This window comes from Bos javanicus, chromosome 18, assembly GCF_032452875.1.
Source record: "Bos javanicus breed banteng chromosome 18, ARS-OSU_banteng_1.0, whole genome shotgun sequence".
Taxonomy (NCBI): Eukaryota; Metazoa; Chordata; class Mammalia; order Artiodactyla; family Bovidae; genus Bos; species Bos javanicus.
The window spans coordinates 5,531,457-5,558,670 of NC_083885.1; the positions used below are offsets into that span (position 1 = coordinate 5,531,457).

The window sequence follows — 27,214 nt, forward strand, 5'->3', positions numbered from 1 at the left end:
CAGCACGCCAGGCCTCCCTGTCCATCACCAACTCCCGGAGTTCACTGAGACTCACGTCCTTCGAGTCAGTGATGTCATCCAGCCATCTCATCCTCTGTCATCCCCTTCTCCTCTTGCCCCCAATCCCTCCCAGCATCAGAGTCTTTTCCAATGAGTCAACTCTTTGCATGAGGTGGCCAAAGTACTGGAGTTTTAGCTTTAGCATCATTCCTTCCAAAGAAATCCCAGGGCTGATCTCCTTCAGAATGGACTGGTTGGATCTCCTTGCAGTCCAAGGGACTCTCAAGAGTCTTCTCCAACACCACAGTTCAAAAGCATCAATTCTTCGGCACTCAGCCTTCTTCACAGTCCAACTCTTACATCTGTACATGACCACAGGAAAAACCATAGCCTTGACTAGACGGACCTTTGTTGGCAAAGTAATGTCTCTGCTTTTGAATATGCTATCTAGGTTGGTCATAACTTTCCTTCCAAGGAGTAAGCGTCTTTTAATTTCATGGCTGCAGTCACCATCTGTAGTGATTTTGCAGCCCAGAAAAATAAAGTCTGACACTATTTCCACTGTTTCCCCATCTATTTCCCATGAAGTGATGGGACCGGATGCCATGATCTTCGTTTTCTGAATGTTGAGCTTTAAGCCAACTTTTTCACTCTCCACTTTCACTTTCATCGAGAGGCTTTTGAGTTCCTCTTCACTTTCTGCCATAAGGGTGGTGTCATCTGCATATCTGAGGTTATTGATATTTCTCCGGGCAATCTTGATTCCAGCTTGTGTTTCTTCCAGTCCAGTGTTTCTCATGATATACTCTGCATATAAGTTAAATAAACAGGGTGACAATATACAGCCTTGACGAACTCCTTTTCCTATTTGGAACCAGTCTGTTGTTCCATGTCCGGTTCTAACTGTTGCTTCCTGACCTGCATACAGGTTTCTCAAGAGGCAGGTCAGGTGGTCTGGTATTCTCATCTCTTTCAGAATTTTCCACAGTTTATTGTGATCCACACAGTCAAAGGCTTTGGCATAGTCAATAAAGCAGAAATAGATGTTTTTCTGGAACTCTCTTGCTTTTTCCATGATCCAGCAGATGTTGGCTATTTGATCTCTGGTTCCTCTGCCTTTTCTAAAACCAGCTTGAACATCAGGAAGTTCATGGTTCACATATTGCTGAAGCCTGGCTTGGAGAATTTTGAGCATTACTTTACCAGCGTGTGAGATGAGTGCAGTTGTGCGGTAGTTTGAGCATTCTTTGGCATTGCCTTTCTTTGGGATTGGAATGAAAACTGACCTTTTCCAGTCCTGTGGCCACTGCTGAGTTTTCCAAATTTGCTGGCCTATTGAGTGCAGCACTTTCACAGCATCATCTTTTAGGATTTGAAATAGCTCAACTGGAATTCCATCACCTCCACTAGCTTTGTTCGTAGTGATGCTTTCTAAGGCCCACTTGACTTCACATTCCAGGATGTCTGGCTCTAGGTGAGTGATCACACCATCGTGATTATCTGGGTCATGAAGATCTTTTTTCTACAGTTCTTCTGTGTATTCTTGCCATCTCTTCTTAATATCTTCTGCTTCTGTTAGGTCCATACCATTTCTGTCCTTTATCGAGCTCATCTTTGCATGAAATGTTCCTTTGGTATCTTTTATTTTCTTAAAGAGATCCCTAGTCTTTCCCATTCTGTTGTTTTCCTCTATTTCTTTGCATTGATCGCTGAAGAAGGCTTTCTTATCTCTTCTTGCTATTCTTTGGAACTCTGCATTCAGATGTTTACATCTTTCCTTTTCTCCTTTGCTTTTCACTTCTCTTCTTTTCACAGCTATTTGTAAGGCCTCCCCAGACAGCCATTTTGCTTTTTTGCAAAAATGATTTCTTTTCCCTGGGGATGGTCTTGATCCCTGTGTCCTGTACAATGTCACGAACCTCATTCCATAGTTCATCAGGCACTCTATCAGATCCAGTCCCTTAAATCTATTTCTCACTTCCACTGTATAATCATAAGGGATTTGATTTAGGTCATACCTGAATGATCTAGTGGTTTTCCCTACTTTCTTCAATTTCAGTCTGAATTTGTCAATAAGGAGTTCATGGTCTGAGCCACAGTCAGCTCCTGGTCTTGCTTTTGCTGACTGTATAGAGCTTTATGGTTATAGATTGTCCTTTTTTCATGGCTTTAGCTATGTTCTGTAAGTTTTGATATGTAGGAGTTTTATAATCATTTAGTTTAAGGTATTTTCTGATTTTCATTGTAAATTTTTTTTGAGTCATAATTTTTTGTTTAGAAATGTGTTGCTTAGTTTCCAGATGGGAATTTTCTAGGATCTTTTATTGATTTCTAATTGTATTCTACTATTGTCAAAGGGCATCTTTTACAGTTTTAATGTTCGCTTGAAATTTGAGACTGTTGCCCTGCACATGTTCAGTTTTGGTAAATATCCTTTAAGTACTTGAGTGCACGTTTTGCTGTTGTCTTCAGTGTTTAATATTTTCACTGTTTATCAGTGATTTAATATTTTCTGGTTTATCAGTTAAAGTCAGAAATCTTCTGTTAGTTCCTGTTTATCGACTTGTTTTTACGTTACTGATACGTTAAAGTCTTTCACTCTGATTATGAATTTGTGTATTTCTCCTCTTAATTCTTTCAACTTTTGACATATGTGTGCATGTATATAAATTTAGAATTGTCACATATTCCTCATGGATTAGAACTTAAAATTATGAAATATTCAGGTTTTTCTCTTATAATTCTTTTGGTTCATCTTTACATCGTATGTCTTTTTCCATTCTTTTAATATTTTATCCTTATATTTAAGGATATAAAACAAAACATGCACTTTTGTAGGGAGTGTATTGTTTGTGTATATATATATGTTTTATTCAGTCTGACGGTCTTTGTGTTATGATTGCAGTTTTTAGTTCACTTTACTGGGATTGCAGATATATTTGGGGTTAAATATATTACTTTATTATTGGCTTTCTATGTAACTATTTTATATTCCATTTTTCTCTTCTTTCTTTTTTTTTTTTTTTGTAATCTACTTGCCCTTCCTTAACTGGTTAAGTTTGTATTATTTTACTATTATTTCAGTGGTAATTGTAGAGATAACATCCTGTATCTTTGACTTACTGAGGTTCTTATATAAATTAGCACTTTCTGGGCAGTGCAGGGGTCTTAGAATACTTGAATCTCAAGTACTTACCTCCTGGGTTATGTGTCATTATTGTCAATAGAGTAATGCTCACTAGGTATGTTAAATGTACAAACTGTTACCATTATCCTTTAGAGTTTTTCATCTGTTTACCCTTTATATTACTCTGTCGTTTTCTGCAGTCCTGATTTCTATCTAGGGTCCTTTCCCTCGTATCTGAAAAGCATCCTGTAGTATTTCCTCTGTTGTAGACGTGCTGAGGATATATTCTTTCAGCTTTTGCTTGTTTAAAAATCTTGTTTCCGTTTATTTTTGAAGAGTGTCTTTACTGGGTATAGAAGCACCAGATGCCGGCTCACCTCTCTTGGCCTTTCAGCTTCTCCAGATGTCAGCCCCCCAGATTCTCGATCATACCATTGCTCTGATGCCCTCAAAGAGGGTGTGTGTGCATGTCTGTCTGAGTGTTTGTGGTTTTGTCCTGCTTTCTAACTGTTCTCAGCGAGAGTGTGGGTCTAGCAAACTGAGCTGCCATTGCTGGAAGCAGAAGTGCTGGACACATTTAAAACAGTCCAGAGCGCCCTGTCAGGGACTTATTAGCAGGTGTTTGTTTTACTTTCCAGGTTTGTTTTCTCTGGTTAGACTGTGGACTCTCTGAGGACAGTGTCCATGTCAGTCTTTGTATATCCTTACTCTCTGTATTGAGCACAGGATCTGGCTGTTGTCGAGCAGTGGTTCAAAGGCTGGCTGTGCTGCAAGCACTGCTAAGGTTGGCCTTCACCTTTGAGATTGCTCTGTTCCTGGGGCAGGTTTTCTCAGCCTCAGCACTGTAGACATTTGAGCCAGATGCTTCTTTGCTGTGGGGCTGTCCTGCGCCGTATTGGATGTTCTGTAGCATGCCTGGCTTTCACCGGCCAGGTACCAGTAGTACACCCCGCTTCCTGGCCCACAGTAAAGTCAGTAGACATTTGCTGACTACTCAAAGTGTCTCATGATATTTGCAGATTTCTTCTAGGGGGCAAATCCTGTCTGGTTGAGAACCACTAGAGTAATGCATAAGGTGCTCAGCAAAGGCCATTCAGCGTCATGACTTGGTGCTTTTGCATTTGTGTTTTCTAATGTGGACTTTCCTTTAAACCACAGGGTTTGAAACTGCCAAATCTTTCGCCCTCCATGGCGCACACGTGATCCTGGCCTGCAGGAACATGACGCGAGCCAATGAAGCCGTGTCCCGCATTCTAGGAGAATGGGTAAGCGAGCGCTTATATTTGTCTTTTTAATTGTCAAATACATATGCTGGGATAAATACTTGAAGGTTTTAGTACAGTTCATAAAGTTTATTGCTCTTGGAATAATGTTTTCTTTGTTGTTAAAGTCATACTCTCTTTGTTTATTTATGAATGGAAGGACAGGCAAGCCGTTCATAATTTGTTTATAGTTCTCTGTCAATGTCATCTGCTTTATTAGTCAGAGGTTCGAGAATGTTTACTCATTTAGCTCATTTATTAGGAAAAACAGAATGTGGTTGACGCCCTTGAGTGTGACTAAGAGGTTATATGTGGTTTTAGAATGACAAGGGAGCAGACTTTAGCCCCATCTCAGTTTTTCCTCTTAGCTTTTCTCTTTGCAGATGTGGGTGTTGATACGCCTGTGTGCACAAACATGTATTGAGGGCAGTCAGTGCTCTTGGGGTTAAGGATATAGCATCAAATAAAACAAAATACCTGCCCTCCTCAGCTTCTAGGTAGGAGAAACAGACCATAAAGGGATAATTAAAGCTTAACGTGATGTCAGGTTGTTACAAATGCAGTGGAGGCCAGTGAAGCAGAGTGAGGGGTCAGGAGTGGACAGCGTGGACTATTTCAGCTTGGGTGGTCAGCAGAGACCCCTCTAAAGCTGTGGCATTTGATCCAGGCCCTGATGACATAGCGAAGTAAGCCGTGCAAATGTCAGGGGAAATACTTTGCATGCACATGCAAAGGGGGTGGAAATGTGCCTGGGGAATTATAGGCTCAGTGGGGACGCTTGTGTGCCTGGAGCCCAGTGGAGGGTGAGGAGTTGCAGAGGGTCTCAGAATCATGGTGACATGAGAGGGTTTGAGCCAGAGTGACACAACTGTTGAGTGATTTTTTTTTTCTTTTTTAACATGATCACTGGGCTTTGAAGTGACATACAGACCTCATTCATTCCCGTGCCTGTGAAGCGCCCCACTGGCGTAGGCACTGGGTGTCTAGTGTTAAGGGAAAACTGGTGTTGCCACTGTCTCTCTAGAGCTTTCAGCTGAGGGTGGAAGACAGAGCAAGCCAAAGAAAGGTAAACAGCAGTGTAAACCTGAAATGAGGCAAAGTGGTGTTCCAAAATGGTGAATGATGCCAGAGAGGCAGGGGGCATTTGGAGTCCCCAAGAAAGAGGTGGCTGAGCTGAGATCTAAGGCAGGATCAAGGGGAATTGGGAAGAAGGGTCAAACTGTGCCGAGGGGGTGGTCTGTGTGGTGGCTCTGGGGCGGGGGAGACAGGTGGCTGGAGCCGGGCGTGGAGGGGGCTGGATAGTCCTTGCCAAGACTGTCTTCATCCTCTGAACACCGTGGAAGATTTCTTGCCATCCGAAGAAAGAGACCATGGTCTGTTTAAGAGAACGTCCGGCCTTCTGGGCTGAGAAGTTATGAAAGTCAAGAAAAGGGAGATTTATTTCTGCTTTTTCAAGCAGGATTTCAAACTTAGTATGTTTCAAATGAACCCTTGTCTTGATCTCACTGGATTCATTATTTTGAGTTAAATTAAAAAACAGGGCCCATTTTTTCCCCCAGTTATCTTAGCATCTTTCTAACTCCAGAGTTAGTAAAATGTATTAACCTCTACTACGTGGTATAGAGTAATCTTTAGAGATGTATAGAGAATGCATGGTCATATGTGCATATGGTTTGAATCTTCATAAAGTATATACGATGAAAAGTGAAAGTCCCTTGCGTTCTTCTCTTGGGGGTATATATCATTAACTATTTCCTGTATGTTCTTCCAGAACAGGTTGTGTATACTAGCCAACACACCAACATGCTGTTATGTACTTTGATTTTTTTTTTCCCCACTTAATACTAGAGGAAGTCTTTTGTTCTCAGTGCAGAGCTGCCTCGTGGCTCTTACCTGTTGCGTGGCCCTCCGTCGTGTGCTGATGCTGTCACTTATCCGCTTTGGTCTTCCAAGTGACGCTCTCGTAGAGTCCCGGCTCTCACATTTCCATCCAAGTTGGCTCTCAACTCAGCCGCAGTGGACCATTCCTCCGTTTTTAGGTTTATTTATTTTTAATTGAAGGGTGACTGCTTTACAGCATCGTGTTGGCTTCTGCCGTACGTCGGCATGAATCAGCCGTGGGTATGCGTGTGTCCTGTCCCACCCCGCTAGGTTGTCAGAGCCCTGGTTTGCGCTCCCTGAGTCGCACAGCAGATCGGCTGTCTATTTCACATGTGGTAGTGTTTCCACGCTGCTCTCTCCGTGTTCCGTTGCATTTAAGTACCGCATCTTCTTTATCCAGTCCTCTGTTGATGGACGTTTAGGTTTCTTCCATGTCTTGGCTGTTGTAAATAGTGCTGCATTGAACACTGGGGTGCATGTAGCTTTTCGAGTTACTGTTTTCTCTGGATATATGCCCTGAAGTGGGATTGCTGGGCTTAAGCACTCAGTTAATTGTTAGTTAGCTGCTGCTGCTAGTAATAATAATAAAATAATTTCTTATTCATACATGAAAGTACAAGGGAATGTTTACTTTTCTTAACCTCTCCAAGTGGCCGAAAGAGGAGCTGTAGGGAGTGTGTGCATCAGCATGACTCCAGTGGAGTTGCAATGAATTTTTTCTGTCTTCATGTCTGGACTCCTACGTTTTAATAGATGTGTATTTAGTTTGTTGATGAGTATTTTCCAGTGGAGCTCATATTAGCACTCAACTGTCATTTGAAAAGCCATCTTAATTATTGATGTGATTGCTTTTTCTTTTGTATTTACAGAGAAACACACTTTGCATGTATTTAGGGAAGATTGTTAAGGGATCCGTCATCAGGAACAGCACGCAGTGGTTTATATTACAACGGTTATTGAGAAAGAGGGGAGACGAGGGCTCAGAGAGAAGATTTATTAGTCGGAGGTAATGGAATGTGCACGTGTCGGGGAGAGCGCGCGTGCTCGGCTGGGTGTTGCCACGCGTTTGATGCTGGGGGGACTGAAGTGTCGTAATTATTCTATATTTCAGTAGAGTTGATACTCAGTCTGTTTAGTTGGAGTGAAGCCGGGTGGAAAGCTGACAGTGTTGTGTCATACTGCAGCCTCATCGATAAGCATCGGAAAATCGTGATTTCACTCTCATTGTCAGATATGGAGTGCTTGGTGCCAGCCTGCGTGTTAGTTTGCTGTGCTTTTAATGGATGCTGACAACCTGTTTTCATGACGCGGTTGTAAGGAGTGAGGAGGGCAGGATGCCACCCAAAACACTGCTCAAACTTCTAAGAGCCGCTGGAGAGATCTAGCTGCTTCTAGACTCTCTCTGATCCACTCAGTGACTTCATGATCGTGTGTGCTTCAGTGTTGTGGTCATTTCCCCCACTCTCCTGCGATAGAAGAAGCTTAAATCCGGTAATGTGCCCTTATAGACAGAAGGCCTTGGGTGTGATGCCTTCTCTCTTGTGATGTGTGTGTGTTGAGAGGAGGCGTGTGGGATGGGTAATCTACAAGCCTGGTGTCTGTCTAGTCAGGCAACTTGGCTTGGAAAAACTGATCATTGCTCAACTCATCACAGAATGTAAGGCTCTTCCCCATTGTTGTGAGTGATCTCTAACTAAACAGAAATATAAAAACTCTTAATCTTTTTAATAGTTATGGACTGTTGGGAAAAGTTCATCTGACATCAGCCGCTAGATTTGTTCCTCATTTCTTTGCTTTAAAAATTGTTTTTATGTATAGGATTGGATTTTCAATAAATTTAAGTATGGTGTAAACAAGTCTGTACACCAGCAAGAACTATATAAACCACTTGCTTTAATCAGTGTGTGCTTAGTCGTGTCTGACTTTAGCAGACACACACACACACAGGCAGAAAGGTTCTACCTTGGGACATTTTTGTTTACAAAATGTCATCTCCTTATCACCTGCAGATGGAATTGGGTAGTCATAGCTGTGTCTGTACTCGGTGCTCTGCTTATTGGCACTTAGCAGTGAAATATTTGTGTGTGAAACCTATCTTGCAGATGAGGCTTTAGAGGCTGGAAGAAGGGGGAGGACTTTGCTCAAGCTCACACAGCTGGGAGCTACGTGGTCGACCCAAGGTGTGAAGCCGTGTCTCCTGACCCCAAAGCCCATCTCATTACCCGGTCCAGAATGACTGGTGTGTGTTGTGGTGGAGGACGGGCCTATTTCATGGGCTTGATTTCTCTGTCCATGATGTAGGGGTCCCTGTGGTTCTCTAGCAAAGAGAGCCGTACTGGTCGCGTTTTGAAACCCAGTTGCTGAGCCTCCCCTCCCCAGGGAAGCTCTTCCCAGACTTGCATTTCAAGTGTACACGGTGTAGTTACTGTTGAACTTCAGCTGCCTCTTTGCCCTTCCCTGTCACAGGCACAGGAAAGATTCTTTATCAGATAATAAATTATTCATCCGTCTCATAGACATAATCGGTTGCTAAAATATTCTGAGTTTCCTCTGTCTCCAGAATGCCTAAAACTTGTGATGGGTTCTTCTCCTCCTCTTAAGTTTTTCCATTTCATTTCTCATTCTGAAATTTTTGCATTGACTTATTAATCTTGCCTGTTATTCATTGTCTTTGATCACCATCTCCTTGTCTTCGTTTGCATGTGTTGGTTTTTTCACTCAGTCTTAAACTGAATATTTCAAACTTTACATCCATTGTAACCTTTGCATAACGAGGGCTATGATTTACTGCTGAGTTTTAAAGAGTGCAAAGTCAAGCATAGACGGAGAGCTCCAAACCACCACTCCCAACCACGTGAAACTCAGTGCAGATGCATTCTTGCATCAATACGGGCCCCCGAGTTTTTGTTAAACAATTTCAACATAGTGGGGAGAGATGGATTTCATCTTCAGATGATGTTCAGCCAGTGGTCAACAAGTCTTCCTTCTGGCCACTAGGCATTTAGGCTCCATCATTTAAGAGGAGAAAAGTATGTGTGAGACTGAGTTTCATGTTTATTATGGGGCGTCTACAGAGAGTCTCAGACATAGCCGTTGTTAGATGAAACAGAGGAGACACAGCCCTGAGCCAGTAAAACCTTCCGTGCACGGCCAAACAGAGATACAGCTGTACGTGAGGCAGCGTCTCAGGGTGGGGTGGCTCACGCTACCAAAGGTTAAGGTTTTTTGTAAGCGTGCATTTAAAATCGACTGAGTTTTAATTTACAGGGAGGCAGCCCAGAGGAGTAGAGGGAGCCCCGGCTCTGGAGTCATCCAGGCCCGGGAACCAGTCATGATTCAGATGTGAGTTCGCTGCGTCTCCCTGGGCACATTTGGTTATGCCCTTGAACATTTGGTTCTGCCCTTGGTTTATTTACCTGTGGAAGGGGAATGGTCCTGGTAATGGTTCATTATGCACACTGTTGCACAGAACCCAGCACATAGTAAAAACTCAGAAAGAAAAAAAAAAGGTAGTTTCTGGAGAGGCCATCTTGCTCAACACAGATCCCTAAAGTAGGCACACTCTCAGAAGTCTTGTTCCTTAAAAAAAATATCGATTAGAGCCCTCAGCAGTAGCCAGGCCTCCCTGCTTCTTCCCGTCAGAGTGTCAGGTCACACTGAGATGAGCTGGGGCGAGGCGAGGGCTCCATGCTTCTCCGGGGGGCAGGAGGGGCGTGGGGAAGTGACTGGCTGTGTCGCTGGTGCCCACGCCCTGGTGTGGCACTGGCTAGTGCTGGCAGAGGCCAGGGTTAGTGCCCGAGGTGTGTGGCTGGCAGGCCCAGTGGTCTGTTCCTGGGGAGCTCACCTGGGACTAAGCCCTTGCCCCTTAGTCAGCTGGGGACGCAGATGTGCCTGGATTTTGAAGACTTGAGAACTAAGTGGCCACGGTAGTTTTAAAATCTGTCCAAAAAAAATAAAAAAATAAAATCTGTCCACACATTCCTTCTCCTCTTTTTTTTTTTGTGTGTCATTTTAACGTTTATTTTCATTTTATTTTTGGCTGCGCGGGGTCTCTGTTGCCACGCGCAGGCCGTCTCTAGTTGCATCGAGCACAGGCTTCTCATTGTGGTGGCTTCTCTTGCTGCGGAACACCAGCTCTGGGGCGCGTGGGCTCAGTAGCTGTGGCTCACGGCCTTAGTTGCTCTGCGGCATGTCGGATCTTCCTGGACCAGGGATTGAACCGGCATCCCTTGCATTGGCAGGTGGATTCTTAACCACTGGGCCACCAGGGAAGTCCCTACACATTCTTGGATGCCCATTCCCTTCAGATATGGATCCTCATTCTCCTCCCCTCCAGTGTGGGCTGGACATAGCGATTCACTGTTCAGGGATACAGTATGGCAGAAATGATGGAGCGTGACTCACAGGAAGGATCGTAAAAAGCTGGTGGCTTCCTCCTGCCTGGTGTCCTGGATCGCTCAGCGTGGGGGAAGCCAGCTGCTGTGCTGGGGGGTGCTCGGGCATCCCCATGGAGAGGCCCTGGGATAAGGAACTGAGCCCCACGTGACAGGCCTCCTGAGAGCCCTCTTGGACTCCTCCGTCCCCGTCAAGCCTGCAGACGACTGTGGCTGAGAAGTCGATGGCAACCGCACCAGAGATCTCGAGTCAGAACCATCTGTTCCTGACCTAGATAATCTCGGTGAGACAGCAAATGCTTACTGCCTTAAACCTCTACACCTTGGGAGATGTGTTACATAGCGGTAGGTAACAAATATGGGGTCCTGGCCTCAGGGGAATAGGCTCTTAGAAACTGGGCAGTGAGTGCAAAGGACAAGATGGGGACAAGGTGGGGACTTGCCCAGAGATGGCCTCCGAGTGCAGGGCGCCTCATGTTCTTAGGGTGATGTCAGCTGTCTCAGTCACCGTGTCCCACCTCCTCCCACCGTGGAGACCACTTACACAGCTTCTCTGAACAGAGCTCACCCGGATTTGGCTTAAATGCTTCCAGGGATGGATAGGCTTCTCGCTGCAAAGGCAGCCCATCCTGTTGCTACTCATCTCATAATTAGACAGTTCTCCCCGTCTTTCCCCCACCAGCCTTCTCATCAAAACCTACCGAGTACTCACATCTCTCAAATTCCGTAAGTAATAAATCCAAAGTTATTGACGACACCAGGTTACTGAAAGTTGGCCATGAGGCTGGCCCCTCTCATTTCTTTGTATCCTGTGTCCCCCCCCTCCCACTTTTTTTTTTTAAATTGGAGTTAGGGATTCATGTGGGAAAGCTCAGCAGCCGGGGACAACCATCTGCTCTAGTGCCCTTCAGTGGGTACCAGGTGCAGAGCCCGGACCTACTGGGCCTTCCTCGGAGTTAATGGATCACTGTGAGCCAAGCACAGAGTCTCCTTTTAAATGACTGAAGAACACTGCCCTCATCTACCTGGTGGTTCTCAGGTTCTGATTGTTCCAGCCACACTGTGATCTGTAAAGTGGGTAGCCGGGAGAAACTTCAGTGCATCTCTGTAATGGTTTTGTTGTTGTTTATTGAGAGGGACTAATTAACTTTGATTATTGCACTAATATTATGGCACTTTGACAGCCCTTCAGATTTATGACTCCGGGAAAATAAACAAATGAAATGTAGGTGCTGGAGCAGAAAGAATAAGTTATTACTGAACTTTAATTACCTGGAATGTTTTAGCCAGGAGAGAATTAGTTGATGAATTACAGGATGTTGAAATCTACATCAAATTGTGAGCAACATGCAGACAAAAATGAAAAGGGCGGCTGGGAGGGTGCTGTTTTTCAGGGAGGAAAGGATAGGGCACATCTGATGGTGATCTGAATAGTGTTTCATCGATTAATCCCTGTTTCCAGTGGAGCAGGATTTTACACAGTGCTGTTCAGAGCTCGGTCCCTGACCCCACTGTCAGTACCACCTGAGAACCTGTTAGAAACGGAGGTTCCTGGCCTCCCTGTGCCTGAGACCTTCTAGATCAGAGTTTCTGGAGGTGGAGCCCAGCAGTGTGTGTTTCACAGTCCCTCCAGGAGATTGCAGTGTATTGCTCTGCAGTTCTCATGCTGTGTGCCTTTTTTTTTTTTTTTTCAAATAAAAGGGCAAGTACAGATTTTTACCTCTTTTTACAAAAATCAGGTGTTGTTCTTACAGCCTCATTTACCAGCTAACCCGGAGATTCTTAGACTGTTTAAAAAACTGTACGGGTACTTATGAAACATCCGTTTTGTACTATATGTAGTGGGTGCTCTAAGACAGTTTAGTATACAGTACGTCCCCTACATACAAACCACCTTCAGTTTGTGCGAAGTTTTGAAAGTTGTGACCTTTCAAAGTAGCAGCGTGTGTTCTCGTGTCCAGTCATGTAAGTTAGTTCGTGTGTCTGGTGTACAGTGTCAAGCGTGTGCGTCCTCGTTTAATTCTCCTTGTAGTGTTTCCTGCTCTGAGAGCCTTTAACAGATTGGTGGGGGGGAAGGTTCGTGCTGCTTAGAAACTGTGAAAATAGAGAAAAACACGTTTACTCATCTGCAGCCCTCTCTGAGGAGTAGGGTGACAGTTTATTGTTCAAACCAGAAAATGCGGAGAGCCATAGGGCCATGCTGATTATCCCAGGAGAAGAGGCAGCAGCCGGGAGAGAAGCAGGGACGTCCGAGCAGCCCCGTCCAGTGCAGTTACCCAGCCGTTCGCCCTGGCCAGGCTCCGTACGGCACAGGTGCAGTCTGGCTTCCGATGAGCCCTGCACCGGCCTTCGTCTCTGCAGCTCTGGGTCCTCTCCTGGCCTCACCTTTTAAGAACTTGCTGTTTTCATTCCCATAGAAGCCTGGCCAGCCTTCAGCCCAAGACTGTTGCCATTCCTTGGACAGTTAGTTGCAAAGCTAACTGTGACTCCAGATCTTTCGTTGTGAAAGTTGCAGAGATTTTTTTCCTATTTCTTGCCTCGCTGAGTCTTCGCTGGGGCTTGTGGGCGCTTTGTTGTGGCCTGTGGGCTTTGCTTGTTGCAGAGCATGGCCTCCAGGGCACACGGGCTGTAGAGCGCCTGGGCTCAGTGCTGTGTGGTGGGACGGGGACCATTTTTTAAGTCTTTACTGAATTTGTTACGATATTGCTTCTGCTTTATATTTTGGTATTTTTGGCCCGAAGCGTGTGGGATCTTAGTTCCCTGACCAGGGATCGAACCCACACCCCCTGCACTGGAAGTCCAAGTCTTAACTGCTGGACCACCAGGGAGGTCCCAGCACTGCAGTGTCTGTTGCAGGCAGCATTCCTTTCGTGCGGTTTCTCCCATCGTCTGACCCTTCCAGAGGCCGCCTTCTTGTGGAGAGTGCCGTGCGCCCGAGGAGCAGAAATGCAGTGTTGACGTTGGACTGAGCCTGACTGTCCATAATGTAAACCTACCCAGAATTCGTGCAGCGCCGTTTAGAAATGCACAGCGATCATCAAAACTGCCTTCCACCTGGGGTGGTTCATGGCTGGTCTGGTCTGGGAATGTGGGTAAGCGAGAGCTGGTTAAGTGTTTATTTTCAGCTCTGGTTAAATTTGCAACCTTGGAGAAGATGCTGGGGCACGTGGCAGCGAGGTTGGTGATCAGAGTCCTCGTAGGCTTGATGGCCTTCTTGCATGCCTGCCAACGGCTTTGGGGAGACATCAAAGAAGAGCAGAAATAATTCTGTGTTTCCTTAAGGTATATGTGAAAAAAAAAAGTTCTTTTTAGTCATATATGACCCATTGCGTTTGAAGTAACTCTTTTAGCCGTTACTTGTAGGGGATCCAGCAAAATGGAAGCTAGTTTGTGTAAGAGTGATACAATGGAAGATTCATTCATGAATTGGTGAAGTCATTTGTCTTTTTTAGGGAGAGTTTTGGATTACAGGATGACATTTTGGTAGACTGGTGTCGTCAAATGGTAGCATTCGGGGATTGAAAAGGACTTGCTGAAATCATCCCGTTTACCCCCCACCCCCAACTCGACAAATGGGGAAACTGAGGCCCAAAGAGGGTAACTGAGCCTTTAGTGTGGCAGGCAGGGATGCCTTCTTGGAGATGCTTGTCGTATTGCCCATTTGTCTGCTGTGAAAAAAAAAAATGGGTGCATGTTTGTTTGTTTTTTAAAAGACAATGGAACTGCCTGTAAGATAGGAACCGAAGCAGCCAACACTTCTGCCACTTCATCTGGATGGCTAGTTTAATTCTTCTCATTTTGGTGATGGTGACGATGATGATACAGTAGTAGTAATGGTAGTAGGGGCATTGTGTGCCAGTCTTGGCGTGCAGCGCTTTCAGTGCCTCAATCCAGTTCATTTGTACTGTCATAAACCGCATTGACGTAGTTACGATTATGAATCCTATTTTCAGGTAATACGAGGCTCAGGACCTTGTCTAAGCACACACGGCAAGTAAGCAGAAGAGATGAAATGCCGTCGGAGGGCAGAAGGCTTGCCCGTCACATTCCTCTCGGTGATCCCTGGTGTGCAGCAGTGTCTGGGCTTAGTTTGTTGAATGAATGACTGAGAGTACATCAGGGTTGGCCACTGAGCCCTGTGGGTTATAACCTGGGTGGCAGCACTGTGGGAAGGGACAGTTTGGTTGCTTTGTTTTTGGAAAACTAGACCAGTGGAAGGTACATGTAACCAGATTATTTTTCTCGGGTACTCAGCTGTGTGAATCGATTTTCATGTTGGTGCCGCTGAAGTGCCCCCACTTCTTCATCTGCCCGCTAGCTTGTTGAAGATGGACTAGTTTATGGGACACAGTGATAAGCACATTGTATCCCAGTTCTTTGAAAATCACTGATCTGGTTCAGGCATTCTCAGTTGGCCAGCTCCCCTCACCATTCAGAAGCGGGAGCTGGCTCGTAAATCCACTTGATTTGGAAGGAGAGAAGAGTGGATCAGCTGGAGGGACAGAAATTGAGAGCAGAGGGGCCGTGGAAGGACTCGTGGACGCGTCCCGGAGCCTTTGGCCTTTACCTGGAGAGACAGTGTGTGGTGGGGAGAGAGAGGGTGGCCAGAAACCAGTCACTACTTTAAAAATTACAAGACCTCTGGCGACGCTAGCTAGGCCTTCGGAAGTGCGTGTAGAAACCTTCTTGTTGCTTGTTGCTTCGGTCAGAAAACCAGCTGGGGTGGTGTTTCTGAAGTCCCCTTTCCTTTCGGAAAGTAAGTAATTGTCCTGCAGCCTGTCAAGACCGATGGTTACTGAAGGAGATGAACTGGAGAGGGAAAGAGAGAAGGAAACACAGCCAGGGTTGGGGTTGGGGGGATAGACACACAGAGAAAGACAGACAGACGCGCACACGGGGGAGAGAGGTTGGGGGAGGGAGGGAACCACTCTCCTGAGTGTTTTTATGGAGCTTTTTAGTGCCAGCCTCTGCATGATGGGTTTGATCACTGTTTTCAGAGTTCTCTGATCATTTCTTGCTCAGAAAGGAGGAAATTAGAATTGTTGAGCTATGATTTGTTTTAATCAGAAAGAAATTGTCTAACATAAATCTCCCCGTGAGTGCTGGAAAAGCCCTAAAGTGGCCAGGAAAAAAAAAATGCCAATATTTTGCAAAGGAGGAATGATTGTTCCAATCCGTGGCTTAATTGACTCTAAGCCTTAATGAGACTCGGGCTGGAGCAGGCTGTACAGGCTTGGTGGCTGGGACCACCAGTGAAAGGCCCCAGGGAGGGGAGGACTTTGGGGTGGTTATTTGGTTCTTTGCTATGGACGCGATTTTTCTAACTGAGCGGGAGTCCCTAATACCAGATAGTCATTTTTTTTTTTCCTATGAAGAGAGTAAATTTTTTTCTCTAACACAATAATTTATTTTAAATTACAGCCTTTTCTATTGGAAGCATTCATTTATGTTAGATTATCATTCCCCAAGTGAAGTTTCACTGATGCTGTATAATTAAATATAGATTGTTTTTAAAGAGTATATATTTTAAATTTATAAGTGGACAGATTGTGGTATATCAGACTTTATTTAAGGAGAGTAAATAGCTCCTCCCAATGAGCATGATGCTGGTCAGAAAGGATTCCTTCGGCCTCAGTGTGTCCCTGTTCTGGGCCAGGCACCTTCGTGGGAAGGGATGCTGAAATGTGCTTGCGTCATCCGTCTAGAAGCGAGGTCTTACCAGTATAAATAACTGGCTCGGGCTCTGATCTGCCCCAGTTTGAATCCTGTTTCTCTACGAACCAGGTGACCTTCACTTCCTGTTTCCTCATCTGTAACATGGGATGCTAACAGTATCTGAGTCACAGGGTTGTGAAGATTAGCTGCTCTTGCACAGAAAGTGCTTAGAATGGTACCTGGATACTTAGCACAGTACCTGGGTACCGGCTGTGTGCTATACAAGATAAAAAAAAAAAAAAGGCATTTGAGGCCGCTGTGCGGTTTGGCTCCTGCCTGCCTCTCCAGGTTCCCCTCCTACTACTCTCCTCCTTGTCCCAGCCGTACCAAACTCACGGCTGTTCCCAGACTCTCTGTCTCTCTTTCGGCCCAGAGGACTTCTTCTGCTTAGGGCAACCTCAGCCACGGTCATCCTAACTGATGGGCACGTCCTTATGCTGTGAGTCTCTGCCCATGTGCGTTTTCTCCCCAAAGCTCTCGAAGACTGCTTTTCCCCCCTCCTGCCCAGCTTCCCTCCCTCCCTTCCCTTCTCTTAGCAGAGGGTTAGCACCCCCTTTTCTCTGAGAGACGTGGCAGTGATGAAGAAAACAAAGGTCCCTGCCTCCAAGGAGCTTACAGTCCATGTTTTGGTTTTTAAACACGTGTCCATCACAGCACTGCTCACATCACACACTGATTGTTGGCTGAATAAGCCAGAGACATCTGTGGGAACTTTATTGTATGCCAGGCATCCCACTGGATGGTGAGCCTGTGTAGTACCTGAGATTCTGTGCTTGCCTTCCGGGAGTAGAGGTGTTTTGACAGATGTGTACGTTGATAATAGTAGTATTATTACTAACCCTCCACTTAGGGGTGCAGGTGTGAATGGGCAGGAGTTGGGCAGGCCCTGGCTGCCAGCCCAGGTTCAGTAATGGCCAGGCAGCAGCAGACCCCGGGCCGTGTGTCCCGTCGCCTGTGGCTGCTGTTGGACCAGTCGGCTGGAAGTAGGCGGGTTTCTCTCTGACTCCAGCCGCCGAGTTCATGGTCACAGCCTGCAGTGTGGAGTCAGCCCGACCTGCATAGGCGTCCTGGCTCTCCATCCGCTGGCGGGGCATGTTCTCAGCCCAGGCGCCCCTCCGGCTGACTGGGGAAGCGGGGGCGCTGTTCCCCTTGCAGGGCACTCGTCAGGATGGAGTGGGATGACAGTGCTGGCTCCTGGCTGCACTCCGGCCCACCCGCTGGTGCACTTGAGTGAGAGCTTCTGGGGTCTCTTCCCCACGCCTGTCCGTCTTGGCTCCGGCCCCTCTGGGTCTTCCTGACCCCCTCTTCCCTCCGGATGCCAGCCAGTGCCTCTTTTGGGTATGTCTGCCCCAGTGAAGCCTCCTCGCTGCGGTACTGGATCCCGTGGGATGGTGACGGTTTCCGGAAGCTTCTGGTCCGTGCGCCAGCTGGGAGGAAGCAGAATCATTCCCCGTGCCTTGGCTCGCATCCTAGAAGGCTGCACAGATACTCTGGGCAGGCTTCAGCGATCGTGCATCAAGGCCTCCATTATGGCTCTGGAATGAAAACATGCCCCGGTGCTCCCCGTGTGCGGAGCTGGAGGCTGTGCATGGCCCAGACCTCGCAGTGGCACTAACCTGCCTCCCACCCAATCAGGAGGTCCCACGACAGCCAGGGGCTGCTCCACACGCTCAGCTGCATGCTTGTTCCTCTGAGGATGCAGAAAGAAAAACAAAAGCAGGCGTTCCCAGGACCCGAAATGTTGAGACGCACTTCCGGCCTGAGGCCGGACGGGTCACTTGAAGCTCAGAGAAGTGATCTGTCCACGTTTGTGGAGCCAGACTCGGGACAGGCCACAGAGCAGTCACGACTGACTCGGTGGTTTCTCATCTTTGTCAGGAATGCCGACTTCATAGCCCCACATTCATGTTCTCCTTAGCAGGGACCCTCCTGTAGAGGTAGTCGTGAATCTGGCAACTCAGAATCGTAAAGGTTTTAGGATTTGTGGAGAATTTATCCGTGAAAGGAAATGGACGAATTAAAAATACAAATGGGCTCAGCTGCCCCCACAGGGAGGAATCCTCGGGATCCATGTTTCTTCCCCCTTCATGCTGTAAACATATGGCGCGGATTTTCTGCCCTCATTACAGATGCTGAGAGGAGGCAAAGACAAATATTTATATTACATTCATGTTTTACAGTAAAAACACTGTTCGGTTTGTTTATACAGTTCCACTGTTACAGTTTTTATGGTTGGTAATGAAACCACTGTAAAAACCAGCCTGGGTTATATAGCAGATACGATAAGGCCCAAGTATTCAGGGAGAGACCCTGGACGGGATGGTTGACGTCATGAGTGGGGCATCAACGGCTGAACGATGTGTTAGGACAGGCCGGGCTAGGCTATAATAACAGACGACCTCAGAGTCTCCAGGGCTTAAAGCAACTGAGGTTTATTTCTCCTTCCAGTGACGTTCTCCATCGGGAGTTGCTGGGAAGGCCGAGCTAGATGGAACCTGCCTTAGCTGCCCGGAGTCAGTGTGCGCTGCTGGAGGCTGTGACAGAGGACGAGAAAGGCTTGCTGACCACGCGCTGCGCTTCGGGTTCATGGCTCAGAGGCGGCTCACGTTCCAAGGGCCAAAGCCACGTGCAGCCTCTGGGTGCAGGGGGCATACCCACCATGTGCACGGAGGGCGGGGTGCAGCCAGGATAGCAGAGCGCCACCCGCAGGACCCTTCTGGCCGCCTCAAGCCTTTCTGGGGTTTGTTGTTGTTTAGGTGCTAAGTCGTGTCCGAGTCTTTGCCACCCGGTGGACTGTCATCCTCCAGGCTTCTCTGTCCATGGAGTTTTCCGGGTGGGAATACTGGAGTGGGTTGCCATTTCCTTCTGCAGGGTATCTTCCCGACCTAGGGATCGAACTAGCGTCTGCTGCATTGGCAGGCGGGATTTTTACCACAGAGCCACCTGGAAAGAGCTCCTTTTTGTTGTTACTTAACTATAAGTCGGGCTTCCCTGATAGCTCAGTTGGTAAAGAATCCGCCTGCAATGCAGGAGACCCCGGTTTGATTCCTGGGTCGGAAAGACCTGCTGGAGGAGAAGGGATAGGGTACCCACTCCTGTGTTCTTGGGCTTCCCTTGTGGTTCGGCTGGTAAATAATCCACCTGCAATGTGGGAGACCTGGGTTTGATCCCTGTGTTGGGAAAATCCCCTGGAGGAGGGAAAGGCTATGCACTCCAGTACTCTGGCCTGGAGAATTCCATGGACTGTATAGACCATGGGGTCACAAACAGTCGGACACAACTGAGCAACTTTCACACTTTCAACTGATAGTCTGTGTCTTGTCCAACTTTGAATCAAATCGCGGTAAAGAGGGCGTAAGAGACCACCCCTGTCTCCCTAAAGTTGATGAGACTCCTGTCTTCATTTTGCCATGACCTGGATAGAAGGGACCCGCAGCTGTCTCCAGGAATAGGTCACAGTGCAGAAAAAGGTTTCAGATCCACAGGTTGAGCTGTGATTTTGCCTGAGTGTGTTTGCGTTTATATGCTGATGCCTGGAAGCCCATCAGTAGACTGCGCTCCCTTAAGACCATTACTCTCAAGTGGTGTACACTGCCCCCGTCATGCAGGCATGAAGCGCTGGAGATGACCAGCAATCCAAAGGAAATGAGAAGTGTACTTACGAAAGCAACACGAAGCGACTTTCCACAGACACTTAAAGGTGGTATCTGGAGCTGAAATGTCCAGTATGGTAGCCAGTGGCCACGTGTGGTAATTGAGGGCTTGAAATGTGCCTGGTCCAGGTTGAAATGATCTGTAAGTGTGAAATAAAATACTTTACAGATTTTGAAGACTTAGTATAAACATATGACATAATTTATTAATTTTTTTATATTAGTTTCCATGCTGAGATGATGTTTTAGATACTGGATTTAATATTTCAACTGTGTTGAAATATTAAAGTTGCTTTCACTTGTTTCTTTTCACGTCTTTTTTGACTTGGCTACTAGAAAATTCAAATTACATATGTGACTTTCATTATTTTATTGAACAGGACTGATCTAAAGGGTAAGCATCAGGAAGAGAGAGAAAATAATTTGATGCCTTTTTCATAAATTCCTCATTACTGGAACTCACAGTTTAACCTGACAGTTTATATCCTTGTTGCCATTTTCTGCTTAATATTTTTTTTTGTATTTTAAAATAATTCCAAATTTTCATAGTAGTTGCAAAGACTGGTACCTAGAGTTCCTTGGGGACCCCTCACCCTGCTTCCTCCAGTAATGACATCTTATATAACAATACTGCTAAGTCACTTCAGTCGTGTCTGACTCTGTGTGACCCTATAGATGGCAGCCCACCAGGCCCCGCCGTCCCTGGGATTCTCCAGGCAAGAACACTGGAGTGGGTTGCCATGTCCTTCTCCAGTGCATGAAAGTGAAAAGTGAAAGTGAAGTCGCTCAGTCGTGTCTGACTCTTAGCGACCCCATGGACTATAGCCTACCAGGCTCCTCTGTCCATGGGATTCTCAAGGCAAGAACACTGGAGTGGGGTGCCATTGCCTTCTCCGATAACAGTACTAGAATGGTCAAATGTAGGAAACTGATATTGGTAGAATATTATAAAGATTTTATTCATATTTAATTGGTTTTTACATGTACTTATTTGTGTGTGTGTATATAATTCTGTGAAAGTTTATCATCTACTTAGGTTTGTGTAACCACCACCATAATCAAAAAACTGAACTGTTCTTTCATCTCCCAACCAACACTCTTTATGTTAGTTTTTATTCTTTGAGTTACTTTTTACATTTTTAATTGATGTATAGTTGATTTATAGTGTTGTGTTAGTTTCTGATGTACAGCAGAGTGATTTGGTTATATAAAGATGTTTGTGTGTGTGTGTGTGTGTGTGTATATATACTTTTTGATGTTATTTTCCATTATGGTTTATTACAGTTTCCTGTATATAGGGAATATAGTTCCCTGAGCTATTCAGTAGGACCTTGTTAGTCCATTCTATATACAATGGTTTGCTGAGTTATTTCTTAATTAGGTCAGTTACTTAGGGTGAAAAACTTCTAGGCAACTTACTAGCAAAAGATGCTCTTGGCCCCGAAGTCCATTGCTTTGTCTCTCCATCCTGCTCCTGGAGCGTAGCCGAGTTATCCCCAGCTCTGCATGGAGTCACCCCTCACCTTGAGCACAGTGAGAGTAGTGCACATCTCTTGACAAGGCAGTTGCTTCCTGACCCAGTCTTAAAGGCGACGGGAGTGCCGTCCCCCTAAACAGGCAGCTTGTGTGACCCGTGTGGGCCAGGTGTTCTGGACGATTTACACGGAATCTAACTCCCAGAGTTGCAGGTTTTCTCTTTTCTTTTTTAAAGAAAGTGCCTTATAAGTTGCATTTGGTGCTTTTGGAAATAGGTATTATTTGCTGTATTGGAAAGCTTTTTTTAAGTAGGAGGGTTAACTGGGTATGTGCGTCTCTGGCTACTTAAGTAGGCTTTCTTGATACTTGCATCCTAAGATTTGTGTCCGTTTCTTGTTGTTAAAGTCAAGTACACTTTATCCTAATTTTCAACACCTCGGGAGGGCACAGAGAGGCACTTGTCTGCACTTTCTTCAGGCTAAACAGCCCAGGGAGCAGAACCCTGCGTGATCAAGCCCCTCTGTGGCTGGTTCTGCCTTCCTACATCCTTACTAAACATACCGTCCAGACACAAATGCTCTGTTCCTCTGTTTACCTTTTCCTGAAAGAACAAGAGGTTTATGTTACCAGCTTATACTGGTTACATATCAGTGTGGCATGTTCTACATTTTATTAATCCAGGAATATGTTCCCTTAACCCCTCCAGGATGGAACCGTATCTGCAATGCTTATTTTCAACTTCAAGATCTGTTATGACTTTGGAAATCTTAAACAAAAGTTTTTAAAATGGCACCCCACTCCAGTACTGTTGCCCGGAAAATCCCATGGATGGAGGAACCTGGTGGGCTGCAGTCCATGGGGTCGCTAAGAGTCAGACACGACTGAGCGACTTCACTTTCACTTTGCACTTTCATGCATTGGAGAAGGAAATGGCAACCCACTCCGGTGTTCTTGCCTGGAGAATCCCATGGACGGAGAAGCCTGGTGGGCTGCAGTCCATGGTGTCGCACAGAGTGGGACACGACCGAATCGACTTAGCAGCAGCAGCCGCAGCAGCAGCAGTTTTTAAAATAAAATCAGTGACTGTGAGAGTCCCGTGTGATAATGGAAAAGAAATGTAATTTCTTTGCACCTCAGTTTCAGTGTGTGTAAATTGAAGAGACTGATCGTGATGATTATGGTGTGATTTGTTTTGTTGCTATTTGAATATATTGTATTTTTTGTAGCGTGAGGCCCACAGCTGACTGTCCATTGTGTAATTGCAGTAAAAATAGACAAAGCCTCCAAGCACAGGACCTTGCACTTTTGGGTACTCAGTGAATAACTTCATTTCAGTCGGTTTCTCCTGTTTGTTGAATGAATGAGTGAATGGATGAATGAATGAATGAACTTGAATTCCCCCATCACAGTTAGCTTTCTTCTTGAAGGTTGAAAGAAACTACATAGTTTTGACACGCTTTGGAGAACCAAATCAGAAAACATAAAACAAGGCATGGAAACCAGTTGAGTTTCTGTTTCCCTTATTAGTCCATTTTTTAAAATCTAAGTCCGTATTTTTGTATGATGCAAATGATCAGGTTTAAACAGATTCTTTGGAAGATGTGGTTCGGGTTCAGGGATTTAAATGATGTGGTGGGTGTTTCCCAGGCATTTTAAGACCTCCTAAGGCCTCCATTTCCATTAAGCATTATGGATGCATTCCAAGAATTTAATTAATATAACATCTCTTCGTTCATTGTAATTCCTCACCAGGGTTAGGAGAACTTGGGAGTGTTTAGTTTTTTATTCAGTTGATTAAAAGGTACTTTCTATGGTTTTCTAAGTAGCTATTTTCTATGGAATTCAGAAGTTGTCCATGAATATTAAATCAATACAACTAAAATGATCAAAGCATTGAGAAGTGCTTTCATCCAAACATAGAAGAATAGTTCTCTTGCCTCAGTTGGGAAAAATAAAGTTATAAGGCTACAGATTGGAGTAAAAGGGTCATATTTGAAAAATCCCAGAACGGTAGGAGTTTTATTTGGAAGTTTTGAGGAGCTCAAAATAAGAAGAGGGAAAAAAAATAAAAACCAGTAAATCTTATACTTCATAGAATGGGCATTAAACTATGGGCTGTCATGACATGGTCCAGGCTGAAAATCCATTGGCTTACATACGGACATCGCAAGATCTGTGCGTGGTTAACATCCCTCATGGGTCTTGGTGGGGTGAGGGTAGGGGAAGGACATGCCTTTGGAATCAAATAAATGTTTTTCCTTGGGGCTGCTGGAGAAAGTGGAACCTACATCTGACGCAGTAAGGCACATCTTCTGTTACTATTCTGTGCTTGGCTAACGTTGCAATTAGATTGGGTCCTGGCGAGGAGGCGGGCGGGGGGTGGGCAGGAGGTCATTCTGGGTGCGTCCTGGGACCGCCTCACCGCTCGCACTGCTGCCACTGGGTTGTGCTCACTGCCATGGGTGATCTTTGCTCACAGGTAGGGAAGGAAGAAAAACATACTTCTGCCTGTCAAAAGTAGCATAATCATGAGTTTCTAATACATTTGTTTGAGCTTTCAACAAAATGCTCCAAACATTTATCACATGGCCCCAACATTTTAACAGGTTTCATTTAAAAAAAAACCTTGGATACCGTTTTTGTACATATTATACATGGCATCCACATGAATATGTTAAATGCACTTTATTACTTTCGGTCTCTCTGTCTTTTCTCCCCTGTACATGATTGCTATTTTATAGCTATATTTTGGTGGAATTAACATAGATTATCCACATAGAGAAGGTTTCGGGTGGGGATTTACAACAAGGCAGGTTCTTCATCCTTGGAAGGGATCCTTCTCTGAGTTTGGGATTTGAGAATGCATTTTGGAGTGGTCCAAGCCGGCTGGAAGGTGCAGCCTGTGGGAAGATGAATTGAAATCTTTATTAGAGCCATTCTCAGAATTTACTGGATATTTGATCACAGGCGTGACTTACCTCAAGAATGATGGAATGCTTCTGCTTGGAATATTTTTAATTAATCTGCCTTGGTTGTATTGAAACTGTGACACAGAGAACACTAGAAGTTGGTAAGGAATAACTCAGAACTATATGGAGAACAACGTGGTTTTTGGGCAAGTTAGTGAACCTCTTTGTTTCCATTTCTTTGTACATAGAAGGAAGATAAAAAATAGGCCCACGTCCTGAATTTTTGTTGGGAAACGCGTGAGTGTTTATGACAGCTCAGAACAGTGTGTGCCACACAGTAAGCCCTTGGTGTTGTGGCCGGTTTCCTGTTGTTGCTCTTGTTTCTGACTGGCCGTTTGTTACTTGGAAGCTCTCACCGTGGATGCAGTCCACGGGGTCGCAGAGTCAGACGCGACTGAGCGACGGAACTGCACTGGCTGGTGGTTGATGCATTCTCTTCCCTGTCCATTTTGTAATAGTAACTGTCAAAGCTTTTATCCCTTGGCTGAGAATTTCTTTATTATAAATCGTGCTGTTACAGCTGGTTATGAAATACATAATGTAGGTGGGAAACAGCTAAGACTTGAACGTGGAGGAAGAAAAGTTCTTAACGAGGAAGGGTCATGTATGAGTTAGTTTTGGCTGCAGTAGCAAGCAGCGCCGAACCCTCAAGGGCTTGCAGAAGCAGTGTGTATTTCTCTGTTCAGGCCCCACCAGGGCTGGAGATTGGCCTTGGTCTTGTTGTCCTAGCTGGGCTTCCCTGGGCTGGTTCTTACGACTTGGCATTCCAGGGCCCAGGCTGCAGGAGAAGTTGTCAGAGGCAGAGGCTCGTGTTTGCTCCACGTTCTGATAGTTGTGTCAAGTCTCAGGGCCAAGACCAAGGTCAGTGGGGCAGGAAAGTGTGTCCCACCTGCAGGACAGCATGACAGAGACATGGGGGGACAGCATCTGAACAAGGGCCGTGCTCCACCGAAGATGATTTCTTAGGATACATGCGTGTGTGCCAAGTTGCTTCAGTCGTGTCCAACCCTGTGCGACCCTGTGAGCTGTAGCCTGCCAGGCTTCTCTGTCCATGGGGTTCTCTAGGCAGAAATACTGGAGTGGGTTGCCATTTCCTCCTCCAGGGGATCTTCCAAACCTGGGGCTCGAACCTGGGCCTCTTATATCTCCTGTGTTGGCAGGTGGGTTCTTTACCACTGGCACCGCCCAAGAAGCCCATTCTTAGTCTAGTCTTTCAGTAAAATCCCAGTTCACAAACTCACTTAACCTTTACCCGGGGCTGCTTTAGGTAGTTAAAACCGCAAATGCACGAGTGAAAAAAGCAAGGTGCTTCTGACAGTTGGGACACAGTGGCCACTCGTACTTCTGAGAGTCAAACCAGTGGTCTTCGCGGGGACCGCTCCGAGGCCAGCCCGGAGGCATCCAGATTTGTGGCCCATCCCAGCCTCCTCTCATCTGGTCTGTTCTCCCTTCAAATGTCTTCGTCAATCAGTAATTAGTTTGAAATCCAGACTTCCATTAAGTGTTACTGAGTTCCCTCACGCTGACATTGACAGAGCCCATTTCTTTAAAGTCACAAGCCGTGTTGCATCCTGCCGTTTGCATATTTTAACAGAAAAGATTGCAGTTGTGGTGTAAATGACCCAGTTTTCTGGATATATTTACGTGAATGTCATAAACTTATTATCCTTCCCTTCCACTTCACTGCTTTTCTGCTTTTCTCCAGTGTTTTGAAATCATATTTAAAACATCATTACAGCCTCTGAATTCTATCCAAAGTATAAATAAATTTTACCAGGTGAATCTTTTCAAAACAATACCAAGTAGCTGGTCTGATTTAGATCTCATCTTATGTAGTGGCAGCACCATTATGCAACCAATGAAAAATATGCTCTGAATGTTTATAGGATGGCAAGGGGGGAAGTGACAGAATGTCAGCCTCATATGGAATTTGCATGAATAGAGATGCTTAAATGAGGACGAGCAGTCTTGGCCAAAAATAACATTGGAGGGGATAAATTTTGGAGGTCTGGTTTAATAAGAGTAAAGATAGGTCTTTTTAAGATGTAGTTTTTAAAAAACAAATAGAACGAGCCTTTCAAGTTAGGAACTTTGTTGCATTCTTCTGCAGACAAGGTTTCTTGTAGCCACTTGGTGGCTGAGGTGCGTCCCTGATGGTTCAGTGATAAAGAAGCCACCTGCAGTGCAGGAGGTGCAGTGGGCGTGGGTTCGATCCCTGGCTTAGGAAGATCACCTGCGGGAGGAAATGACACTACTCTTGCCTGAAAAATCCCTGGATAAAGGAACCTCGTGGGGTCACCAGGGGTCGGTCCATGGGGTCACAAAAAGACTCAGACATGACTGAGCGACTGAGCACACACGTGCGCACAGTGAGTGACGTGTTTGCTTTTTAAGTTAAGAAAAATGAGATTCACTCAAGAATCCAAATTTCTGGCTTCTCTTAAAAACGTTGGAAGAGTTGACTGATTAGCCGGGGCTGCGCAGCAGCCGTCATTGTGTGTCTTGGAATGTTACTCACTCCTGCCTGGTTGAACCACCTTCACTCCTGATCCTTCCAAACTCCTCTTCCTTTGTTTTATTTTTAGCATTTACAGCACACTAACATTTTCTTCAATATTCTCATGTGTTGTATTTATTGCTTCTTGACTGCCTATCCCCCAGAAGAGTGTGAGTTCTGATGTAGAACATACTTTTGCACAGAGCAAGTCAGTCCTTAATAAGTGTTCATTGATGTGAT

The 27,214-nt window shown here is 45.6% G+C and overlaps 1 protein-coding gene across 6 annotated transcripts in view; it reads left to right on the forward strand.

Moving 5' to 3' along the window:
• The window catches only part of WWOX (WW domain containing oxidoreductase), a 908,337-nt gene that overhangs the window by 50,657 nt on the left and 830,466 nt on the right, over positions 1-27,214 (forward strand). For all 6 annotated transcript variants that reach the window (XR_009730560.1, XR_009730559.1, XM_061385880.1 and 3 more), the window contains exon 5: positions 4,286-4,392. Coding sequence is in view for 4 of the 6 variants with exons in the window: in XM_061385880.1 (XP_061241864.1) it covers positions 4,286-4,392 (107 nt within the window). In the remaining 2 variants the exon portion in view is untranslated. The remainder of the gene's footprint in view (positions 1-4,285; positions 4,393-27,214) is intronic.